General features: G+C 60.6%; 1 protein-coding gene across 1 annotated transcript; it reads right to left on the reverse strand.

Annotated features, from left to right (window-relative positions):
- Positions 1 to 797: 797 nt before the first annotated feature.
- Positions 798 to 10,367, reverse strand: LOC115337760 (scavenger receptor cysteine-rich type 1 protein M130-like). The gene is given in 16 exon segments (XM_041121666.1): positions 798 to 1,054; positions 1,283 to 1,435; positions 2,153 to 2,248; positions 3,004 to 3,141; positions 3,428 to 3,463; positions 3,868 to 4,182; positions 4,270 to 4,320; positions 4,796 to 5,110; positions 5,362 to 5,676; positions 5,763 to 6,089; positions 6,669 to 6,983; positions 7,210 to 7,510; positions 7,512 to 7,519; positions 8,988 to 9,294; positions 10,178 to 10,185; positions 10,301 to 10,367. Coding segments are annotated over 16 exon segments (3,009 nt in total).
- Between the last annotated feature and the right edge of the window lie 1,340 nt (positions 10,368 to 11,707).

Genomic DNA, 11,707 nt, shown 5'->3' on the forward strand with positions numbered 1-11,707 from the left:
TGCTCAGGAAGACGGCAGCTCAGTGCCTTGACAAGAGTGCTCAGGGTCTGCGAGGGCCCAAGGCAGCAGGAGCAGCCCATGGAGACTGGGCTCCTGGCAGAGCATGAGGAGAGGGAATCCCAGCCCCGTGTGTCCCAGAAAGCGGCTCTGCACCTTGTGCTGTGGCAGTGGGGAGCAGAGCTGCCTCCTAACCATGGTGGGAGGTAATCCATGGGCCATGATACACCCTGGGGCTGGCTGGGGTGTTCAGGGCACTGCGGCCACCTCAGGGCTCACTTCTGTGGGGCCACAACCCAGGGCTTACCCTGACACGGCAGCTCTGTCATGGCCTCTGCACTGTGGGACCAGCAGGGCCCAGGCCCTGCCTGGGGCAAAGAGCAGCTGGGAAACCCTAGGGCGAGGAAATGGGTGCTCCCACTGCAGTGCATCACGGAACCTATCAGAGAGCTATTTTGACTAGAAACTGGGTGTGGCCAGTAGGATGGAAATGTCTCTGTCAGCAGGATTATTCCCCAGGGACCATGGGCTCTCACAGCCCCACAGCCTGACCCCAAGCCTGCTGTCCCTGAGACATGCCCATTTCCCCACCTCCATGACTTTGTTCTGTGCTCCTTCTGATCAGCCTCAGGAAGATGCCCTGACACCTGGGCAGGCAAGCACCAGCTCCGGGTCAAAACTAAACACAGCAGTTCTATTATGAACAAAGATGATGCACAGCATAAAAATGGGAACAAAAATAGAGGAAACTCCAGGCGGTTTCTGCTGCCCATGGGCCAAGGGACATGCTTCCCTGGTGCTCACGGCTCTCCCAGCTCCACAGACCTCTTCTCCCTCCTGGCTGCACCCAGCTGCACAGCAGGGATAGGCTCTCACGGCCTGGGGCTCTGGGACTGTTGTGCACAGAGCTCCCATGTCACAGCCATTGTGTCCTCAGGGGGATGTGCCAGAGACACCTCTTCAGCATCATCATAGCCCATGCTCCCCAGGGACAGGGGCCACGTGTCTCCTTCAGCTCCAGGAACCCCAACACTTCTCCAGGAGGGCAGGCTGGGCCCTGCAAGCAGCAAGGCAGGACATTGCAGTTCGGCCCATGGGACCTATACATCATCTTCCTCCCTGCTCCTCACCACATTCAGCTCCTTCTCCCACCCCTAGTCCCTCCAAGGAAAACTCCCGGGACAGGTTCCCCCTTCCCAGGAGGCTGGGGTCTCAGGACAGCAGTGACTTGGGTGGCACCAGGAACGGCACCCCAGGAACCAGCAGTGCTAAATTTCCCTCTCACCTCTGGGTGCATCCCTGGGCTCTGCTCCCTCCTCTGGCTCCCTGGGCATTTCCCTCTCTCCCTGCCCAAGGGCAGCATCCTCCTCTGGATCAGAAACCTCCCTGGCATCATCATAACCCTCTTCTGGGTCACCTCCAGGTGGGACAGGAACATCTGAAAAGAGAGGGGAGCTGGTGACAGTGAGAAGATACATCCTGCAGAGCAGAGGGAAGATGCGCAGGGACACAGGGCTGAGACACTGGTGTTGGCAGCACCACAGGAGATCCCATGTCCTCCCCATCTCCAGCGGTGACACTGAGTGACACCTCTGTCCATCACATGTCTTCAGGGAGATCAACTCCTTCTTGCCTCTGTTACCTGGTGGTGATCCCAGACCATCCTCCTCCTCGCTGATGCCAGGGTAGGGCTGCAGCTGGGTCAGGGACTCCTCTGAATAGGAGCCTGCAGAGATGCACAGTGGTTATTATGAAATGAGCCCCACTGACCTGGCTCGTGGTCAGTGCTGCTGGGGAAGGGGGACCCACAGAGCTGGGGCTGCATGGGGAGGAGGGCTGGGAATTCACCCTGCTCCCCTGGGACAAACCCTGTCTCAAAGGTGCTCCCAGAGCTGCCCTAGGAGAGCCCCTTCCCTCACTCCATGGGTGTCACATGGGGTGCAGGGGCAGGAAGAGAGGGGATGTCCAGCAGGACAGGCAAAGCTGGTGGGGAGAAAACTCCCCTTCCAGGCCCAGGACCTGGATGCTGTCCCCACAGACCACATGGCCCCAGCGTCACAAGGATGACGGGCCAGGGGCTTCAGGGAATCAGCCCTGGGTTGGGGCCAGGGGAAAGGGTCCTGCAGATGTACCTCCAGGGATGACTGACACCCACCTGAGTGACCAAACCTCGCCTGCTTCTCCCACACTGGGCTGTAACCAATCTCCTCGTACACAGCCTCAGGGAAGGGCTCCTGAGCACTCCTGGAGCCTGGGGACAGAGGCAGGGCTGGCACAGGGACAGGCAGAAGGGTAATGGGATCACACTGCGCTGCCCCAAACCTGTTCCTTGGGCCAGCCCAGGACTGGTCTGACATCACAGCCCCACTGCACTGTCCAGGCACAGCTGCCACATCCCCAGTGAGGGCAACATCGCTGTGGAGATTATCTGGGGCAGTGTCACCCTCCAGTCATCCCTTCGGAGACAGTGCTCATGCCCCTCTGGCCCCAGGGTCATGCACCCCTTGTCTGACCCTAGAGCAGCTCCCATGTTTCCTCTCCACCTGGAGCTTTCCCCTATCTGTCCCACGGGTCTAGAGTAGGGCCCATGTCTGGCCAGGGGGTGGGCAGGGCTTGGCAGGGGGGACAGCCTGGGGCGTGACACCACGGGGATGGACCCTGCTGCCCTGCACTCTTCCCATCATCACCCTTGTCCCAGAGCCCCCCTCAGCACTACCCAGGGCACTGCCAGCCTTGGCCATCTCCTCTCTGCTCACATATCTCCCAGCCCCGCTCTGCCATTTCTGCCATTTCTTTCCTCGCCCCATAGCTACCTCCCCCCACCTCTGGGCTCTCTCCACCCCTTGCTGCTGGTGCCCCATGGCCAGGCAGTCAATGGGGTGGTGCATGGGACAGGTGGCAGCACACAGTCTCATCCCTCCAGCTCTGCCTGTGCCCCTCGCTGACACCCTGCAGCCCTTCCAGGAGGTATCTATCTTCCCCTGGGAGCGCTGTGGAAAGACCAACCTCTGCGCCCAGCCCTGGTGCTTAGCACTTGCCCAGCCAGGAGGGCCAGGAGCAGGCAGAGAAGGGCCCCCAGGATGATGCAGATGATGATGGGCACTGAGACTCTCCCGCTGCCACTCAGACGGCCCCGGGGGGAATCTGTGTGGGCAAGAATATGGAAAGGCCAGCACCAGGCCTGGGTGAGGTGGAAAAAGCACCATTCCTGACCCCCATCACACAAGGCAGCAGGGGCTGCAGGGCCCCAGGGATGAGCAGTGGAGAAGCTTCTACCCTGATGTTTAAATGACAACCTTCCCTACCCCCCTCACCACCAGACCAGTGCCTTCTCCTGGGAGTTTCACACCTCAGCAAGGAGCACCTTCCACCCAGCTGTGGGTCACAGCCTGGCCCTGGGGATACCCAGCCCCAGGGGAAGACAAGTTACCTGCTTGGGGTGGGGATGCTGCTGTCCTGGGTGTAGCTGCAGAGGAGGAAAAGGAGAGCTAGGCTGAAGAGGTGGGGGTGTGGGTACCGGGGAGCCTCCTCCCCAACACACCGTGTGTGTGTCTGTGGATGTCCCTGACACATCCCACCCAAATTGCCCCTCCTGTAGTGCTAGAGAGAGAGGCCGGGAGAGGGCTCTGGGCCTCTGCTCTCGGTGGCAGGCAGGATGGCACAGGCAGCCCAGGGGATAACCCTGGGGCTGCAGGGCCCCACAGGCAATGGCCAGAAGACATCCAGTTCCACCGAGGCTGCTCCCCACTTGGCACCAGGCTCTTGCACTCCGCAGGAACCTTCTTGCTCTTGGGAGGTCAGGGGCCATGCCAGGACCAAGGGGGCAAAAGGCCTTCCCCCTGAGCAAGGGGTCCCAGCCCTGCCACTCACCTGAGCAGTTCACAGCAGCATCTTCCTTATGCCGGCAAGCACCGCCATCCCCAGGCTGTGCCCAGCAGTCCTGCAGAGACAGCTCTGTCCCACGGCACTCCACCTGCTCCAGCCAGATGGGGCCCATCCCCATCCCAAACGCAGCCTCATGCAGGGCAGACACTGCAGGGCCACAGCCCAGCTGCTTGCACACCACCTCAGCATCCCGCATGTCCCAGGAGTCGTCGCACACTGTCCCCCAAGAGCCACGGTGCCAGACCTCCACTCTGCCCGAGCACCTGTCCTCACCTCCCACGGCACGAATCTTCTCCCTGTCTGGACAAGGCAAGACCTCCCATGGCATGGAGACAGCAGGCAGAGCCCTGCCAGACAAGAAGCGTCCACAGAGGAGCAGCTCCCTACCTGTGCACCTCGTGGAGTTGGGGCATGGGGCCAGCGGGATCAAGGGCATTTCTGGGCGTCTCCCTGAGGAAGGAAACATTGCGATGAAAGGGCTGGTTCGGGAGATCGTGCAGAACAGAGCAGGGTTGATCTCTGCTTGTGCCTCCCTCTGCCATCTCGATCATGGCAGCAACTGAACCCTGGTCATTGAGGGGAAACGCACAGGACTGTGGGGGGACCCCGACTGCTCAGCCCCAGAAGGTCCCTGGTTAACAGAGCAGCAGGAGCGTGTCTATGGAGAGGAGGCTCTTCTGAACCCTGTCTGGTGTCTTCTGAGACCTCATCTGGAGATGCCTCTGCATCCCCCAGGTGCTGCTGGCAACTGCTGCTGGAGGTGTGTGGCTGTGATCGCTTTTCTGCCACCAGCAGCAGAAGGGACTGACATGGAGAGGAAAAGCCCCTCCAAGCTCTTTCTCTGCATTTGGCTGTACTCAACAGGGAGCAGGAGCTGGAGTGACACTGGGGTGCCCAGGTGGCTCAGAGTTACCATTGCAGGTGATGTGGGTCTCCTCTCGTGGGTCTTCACATGACTGTGGGTTCCAGGGAGCAGAGGGACACTGCCAGAAGGAGCTGGTTTTCTCCCCACACTGCACGTTATCCAGCCACGTAGGGCCAGACACCCTTCCATAAGGCAGCTGTGTTTCCAGGGATCCTCCATCGCCGCAGCCCAGCTCCTTGCATGCCAGTGACACCGTGTCGAGAGTCATCGAGTTGGAGCAAATGCTGCCCCATGTCCCGTTGTAGAAAACCTGCAGGCGCCCAGAGCAGCCATCACTGTTCTCCAGCCTCAGGGCCATGAACTCTGGGAGGAAAGGCACCAAGAGGGAACAGGCTGGTCTGGGGCTGTGGGAGCCAGGACACCTCTGCACCCCCCCAGGCCCACAGCTGGGCAGGGCCATGGCCAGTACATCTCCCTTGCACCCAAGGGTAGAAAGAAGCCCCTGATGGACAGAGAGCTCAGAGGCAGCCAGGGACAGCCTTGGCCATGCCCGTCTCTCCTTGTGTCCTGGCCTCCACGAGAGCCAGGCTTCCACTACAGCTCCCACCACAGACCTGAGCAGATGACTCCCGCATCCTCTTTGTGCCCGCAGTCGTGCTGCCCCCAGGGCCTGGCAGGGCAGTCCCAGAGAGCAGCTTCGGCCCCAGAGCAGTTCACGCCATCCAGCCAGATCTGCCCGGAGCCTTCCCCGAACCGAGCGGAGCCGGCTGCCTCCACTGCCCCTCCACAGCCCAGCTGGTGGCAAACGACGGCGGCATCAGACAGGTCCCAGCCATCGTCACAGACAGTCCCCCAGATGCCCTGGTAGTAGATCTCCACTCTCCCAGCACAGCGCCCGGACCCGTTCACCAGCCGGACCCTCCGGCTCCCTGTAGTGGGCAGAAACCCCAGCTGCTGTCAGGGGCCGGCTGCCCACCCACCCCATCACCTGGGGGGCCCATGCAGTGCTGCTCACCCCAGCAAATGACTCCCACGTCCTCCGCAACCCCTGCCACCGGTGCACTCTCAGGCAGGGAGGTGTTGCAGAGGGCCAGGTTGGCCTCGTGCCCTGCGCACCGGACCCCTCGCAGCCCCACGGGACCCGTCCCTCGGTCAGGCTTTGGGGGGTTGTAGGCTGTCCCTGCCTCTCCGCACCGCAGCTGCCGGCACACCACGCTGGCCTCCTGCACGTCCCACTGGTCATCCAGGACTCTGCCCCACGTCCCATGCTGGAAGATCTCCACTCGTCCGTCGCACCGGCTCCCTCCACCCACCAGCCGCAGGGATGCAAAGCTGGCTGAGCCTGGGGAGAGCAGAGATGCCACAGCCTTTGGTGGCACCGGGGAGCATGGCATCCTTCAGGGAGCAGGGCGAGGGGGGATTTTCCGACCAAAGACAACAAGATTGAGCCTTTTGCTGATGAGAAGCGAGGGCAAAACCCTGGCCCGCTCTGCAGCTGACATCCAGGTCTGTTGCTGCTGGGGGCACCCAGGCACCTGCTGCCTGGGTGGTGGGATGAGGCTCTGCAGAGCTCTCTCTGGGGATGGGATGCAGTTCTCTGCAGCCAGAGGGATGGAGCACAGCCCTGCAGCCCTGCTCTGGGCTTGTCCCACAGTAGGAGAACGGAGCAGCCCAGGCCTGGTGGTGGTGCTGGGGCCTAAGCCACTGCCCTGGGGGCAGATGCCTGCCTCTGTTTAGCCCTCAGCTCTCCCAAAGTAGAGCGGTCACTCTGAGCAGGCAAAGCCCTCCAGATGGCTCCTGGGGAAGCCAGGGTTTCTCCAGGGAGAAATTCAGCCTGGTACTGTCATGGGACCCCTGCTTTGGGTGGCCACGTCTCACACAAAGGGCAAATGGAGTTATGCAGCATTTTTCCAGCACTCACCTGCACAAACGACAGCAGCGTTGTTCCCGTGGGAGCATGGTGAGGCCCCCAGGGTGGTCACTGGGCACTGTCTCAGATGGGCTTCTGTCCCGTCACAGTGGAATGAGTCTCTCCAGACAGGGCCAGTCCCTCTCCCAAAATGCTCTCCTCCAGGAATGGACTCAGCAAACCCACAGTTGAGTTGACGACAGAGAACGTGGGCATCCGAGAGATCCCAGTGGGAGGCACAGAGGGTCCCCCAGGTCCCCAACACCTGGACCTCTACCCTCCCTGCACATGCTGTGCTGCCATTCACCAGCCTGAATCCTGTGTATTCTGGGGACAGAGGAGGAGGAGAGAGGGTGGATTGGTGCTCGTGTACCCTCAGTAGCTGGCGGAGAGGCCAGAGGGACAGCATGCCTTTCTTCTCCTTCTGCGCTATTTTTATGCTGCAGACAATCCCATCATCCCTCCTGTCCTCACACCTGGCCCAGCACCGTCCTTGCTCTGTTCCCCAACCCCTGGCACAACCCTGGTGTTCAACACTTCCCTGAGTCCTTACGTGTGCAGGTGACAACAGCGCTGTTCGCGTGGGTGCAGGGCTGGTCCCTGGAGGACCCTCTGCGGCAGGAGATGAGGCGGGATTCATTCCCCACACACTGCAGCTCTCCATCCCAGATGGGACTGACCCCTTCTCCAAAGTGAGCTGGCCCAGTGACAGGCAGGGCCACGCCGCACTGCAAATCCCTGCAGACCACATGAGCAGCGTTGGGACTGAAATGTGAATCACAGACAGTTTTCCACTGGTCCCCATCATGGATCTCCACACGTCCTGAGCAGCGGCTCTTCCCTTCCACCAGCCTGGACAAATCCTGGAAAAAAACCCAGAACAACTGGGAGTTCCCAGAGCCCTCTGGCAGTTAAATGCCCACGTCCCACATCACCTCCAAGCAAGCCATGACCAAAGTGCCCATTGCACATTCCAGAGGAAGTTGTTGGGGGAGTGTTGGTGACATAGGCACATCCAGATCCCCACCTACCCCATCTCTACACCATCAGAGCACTCGAGGGTATGTGTCTGTTGCAGACTCACAGCCAGAGGCACTCCTCAGACAAACTGCTCCCACACAAGGTTCCCTGTGTGGCCTGGTGTGGTCTCCCCAGCACCGCCGTGGTGTGAGCAGTTTGGATCCAGGAGAACTGGCCCAGATGATAACAGCTGCTGCAGCCTGCTCAGCCCCTGCAGAGCTTTGGGCCAGGCAGGACCATCACCTTGATGCAAACAGAAATGCACCTCGCTCCCAGGGTGTTCCTGGGGTGTTGGAAGGTTCATTTTAGGCAGAAGATGTCACAGAGCACAGAAATGGTGCAGCTGCCATCATGCCTGGTGCCTGTCCAGACCCCTTTGATGTCCACTCAGGGGGAGGATGTCCGCAGCCAGGGACACAGTGCTCTGCCTGGAGGTGTCTACAACCCATATGGATGGCCGGACAGAGGGGCAGGGGACTCAGCATGACCCCCTGGGCCCATACTGCCTCTCCGAGAACAGCAGGCACAGATGAGGATCAGTAACTGCTGCCAAAGCCCCTGTGTCATGGGGCAGTGTGGGGAACCATGGGCAGGCAGGAGAGATTGGGCAGTGGGTCAGCGCTGCCTGCACAGGGTCATGTCCCCACAGGACTATTCACAGCCCCAGGGATTTCCCTTTGCCAGCCTGTCACTGTGGTGGTACAGGAGGGAGCAGCCAGGGTCAAGCAGCCACCAAGGCCTGAGACCTCACAATTCTGGTCCACACAGCCGAGCCCTGGGCACAGGCAGGGAAGGGATTTGTGGCCACCCTGCTCCATTCTCCAGGGCCCAGCACTCATCCTCTCTGAAAAGCCCATTTCATTCAGTTGAGGTACTCATGTCTGTGAAGGGGAATGACCCAGGAGGATCAGCCATCTCATGCTGTTCCTCCAAGGTATGGAGTGCTCAACAAGTGCCCCCGGGTGTTTCCAGCACAGGGACCCTCAGCATTGTTGGCTGCAAACTGGCAGAATGGGTGGAGATCGATGAAGCCCAATGGACACCCCAGGGAAGGGAAGGAGTACTCATCTGCAGCCCAAGACACTGACTGAGGGTGGCTGAGACACTCTGGCAAGGTCAGATCACCCTGGGGTAGGCTCCCTCTGGGCCTTCCCCAAGGACTGGGGACATCAGCAATGACAGTCCCAGCCGAGCAGTTAGACCAGCATCACTGGGCCCTACTCTGGTGTCCACTTGTTGCTCCCTGAGGGCACAGCCAAGGTCCCTACCCCCGTCGCACCCCCAAAGGTAGGCAGCAGGCTGTCCCCTTACCTGAACACATCACGCCAGCATCATAAGCGTGAATGCAGTAATGTTTACCCCATCCTCTGTGTTTGCAGTCAGACAGGGCAGACTCGGTGCCTTTACAGTCAACAGCATCCATCCAAATGGGGCCAGATCCTGCCCCAAAGTGTCCATACTGAGGAGCTCCAACAGCAGACCCACAGCCCAGCTGCTTACAAACCACCACTGCGTCTTTCATGCTCCAGTAGTCACCACACACCGTCCCCCACTTGCCATTGTGTTTCACCTCCACTCTCCCAGCACAGTGCCTGCCGCCATCCGCCAGCCTCACCTCCTGCAGCCCCTTCAAACACCAGCATGGGATAGGGTCAGGAGAGTGCCAAACCCAAGCACTGCAGGTCTGGGGGAATCCCCTTCCTGGGCCAAATCAAAGGTACTGGGGTAGGAGCCCTCTCCCCTCCAGGCTGTCCCTGGTGCAGTGCAGGGCTCCCTTCTATCCCCACGGGCTGTGCAAGGCTGTGGGTGCCCAGTTCCAGCCCTGCTGAGTCACTTGCCATCCCACTGCACAAGGCAGCTCTTCCCACCCCAACAGCCACCTGCCCCCCAACCCATACCCACCCACACACTGCCCAGTGCTGCACTGAGCACCCGCTACTCCCCAGCCCAGCACCCCCTCAACAGCTGCATGTACACAGGCCTGCAGCTTCCAGCACCAGCCTGTGCCTGGCCCAGCACCATCCAAACCCACCACCACCCCCAGGGCTTTCCATGTTCCCAGGGAGCACTGAGATGATTCTGAGGATCCCCCAACCCATGTCCCCCATCCTCACCCCTGGTGCCAGCCCAGTCCCTACACTGGGCCAAGCTCCCCAGGAAGGATGTCTCTCTACTGTAGATGGCCCAGTCCCCTTCTCTCTGTGGGGTCCAAACCGCTCTCATGGGGTCAGGGGTCCCCTGGACCAAGGGGGCAGTGAGCAGCACACAATCCCTCCGAGGTACCCTAGAGCTCGGCAGTGCCCTGGGCATCTCTGGGTGCTGCCATCACCAGCTAGGCCACCACCAGCTCCTGAGGTACAGTGCTGGGGAAGAGGGGATCCCAAAGGGGTACCCCAGGACAGGGTGTCTATCAATCCAGCCAAGCACAGGCTGCCCTGAACACTGGAGCCCTGGAAAAGGAGCTATTCTCGCCCACCCAGATGGGCACAGGGTCCGTGGACCCGAGCACCTTCTGCCCCTCATCTCAGGAGCACCTGCAAAGAAACCCCATTCCCAGACAAATCCCAATGACCACACTGGTACCTGCTGGCCCTGGGCTGTGGGACAAAGGAGTCGGCACTTACCCCTGCACAGCTGTACCCAGAGGAGCAGCCACAGCATCTGAGGAGACAGGAGTCCCTCGGTGCCCATCCTGAGCCTCCTGCCCTGCCAGCACATCCCTGCTGTGCCACACTCCCTGCCACGGCTGCTGGGGACTTCATGGGGACAATGACGACGGGAGGGCAATATATCTCAGCAGATGCCAGCCCAGCTACAGGAGGAGCCAATCGTAGCAGCAGCACCTTTTTAGACATTATTGGGAGCCATCTCCCCTCCGACACAGCCCAGCCCTCCAATGAACTTCTCCAGCGCCATTCATGACCATATATGAGAGATGGCTCCGCTACTGGTGTCACGTCACTGTGGTGGGGGGCCGTCACAAGACAGGGCCAGTTGTTGAGGGGGAACAGGTTTTTCACCCCCTGAACCATGCCGTGTGGACTAGGAGCACTGAGCATCTCCTATACCTGGGCACATCTAAGAGCCCCAGGTGTGAGTGTCCAGCCACCTCTGTGCTATGGGAATCACAGGGCTGAGACTGCACCGGGGGCTGTGTCAGGAAGGGAAGGAAACAGCCCCTGCCCCTGCTTCAGACCCCGCTCTGCTGGGAGCAGCAGCTGGGAAAGGGCCTTAGCCCAGGCCAGAGCCCCATCCCAGCAGTGCTCGCTTGCCCGTCCCTCCATGGGGAGCCCCACAGAAGGTCCCTTCCAATGAGCTGGAGCTGGGACATGTCTCTGTCCCAGCAGCAGACATGCAGCCCAGAGGCTCAGACACATCCCTGGCTCTCGGCATGTCACTGAGGGGCCGTTATTCCCCCGCGGGTGGCTCGGGAGCTGCAGCCTGCAGGTGCACAAACCACAGACCACGTGGCCTCGCAGCGCTCCCTGCGCTCCGGAGGAAGTCTGTGGTTTCCTCCTGGCGCCGTGCCCAGGCACATCGCTGCGGTGCCCCCGAGCCACCCCTACCCTGACTGCTCCAGCCAGGGTTGCAGGGGCTGCTCCTTCAGCCTCGCAGACACGGGGCCAGGCGGATCCCGTCCCCTCTGATGCCCTTGTGACAGCACATGGCCGCTCGGCACTGAGCCCCGCAGCCATGGGGTGCCATTGGTGACGTGAACACTGCCATCCTCCCACGGCCACTGCTGTGTGCTCATGATTTATACTGTTGGTGACCGCCTGTGGGCGCGGTGGATGGACTTCTGCTAACGATGGCTCTTCCAGAAAGCCGTGTTTGGTCGTGGTCTGAATATTATTTGGTGACACCAGAAGCACCCACCCAAGCTATGTGCCAGCTCCCGGCCTATCAGCTCTCCAGGCACCAGTGACATCACAAGTTCATCCATACACAGCCACGTGCATACTCCTAGCCTATCTGCTACTCAGCCACAGGTGACTTCATAGTATCTGCATCTGACATGGACCTGCTCCTGG

This window comes from Aquila chrysaetos (assembly GCF_900496995.4).
Source record: "Aquila chrysaetos chrysaetos chromosome W unlocalized genomic scaffold, bAquChr1.4 W_unloc_6, whole genome shotgun sequence".
NCBI classification, from domain to species: domain Eukaryota; kingdom Metazoa; phylum Chordata; class Aves; order Accipitriformes; family Accipitridae; genus Aquila; species Aquila chrysaetos.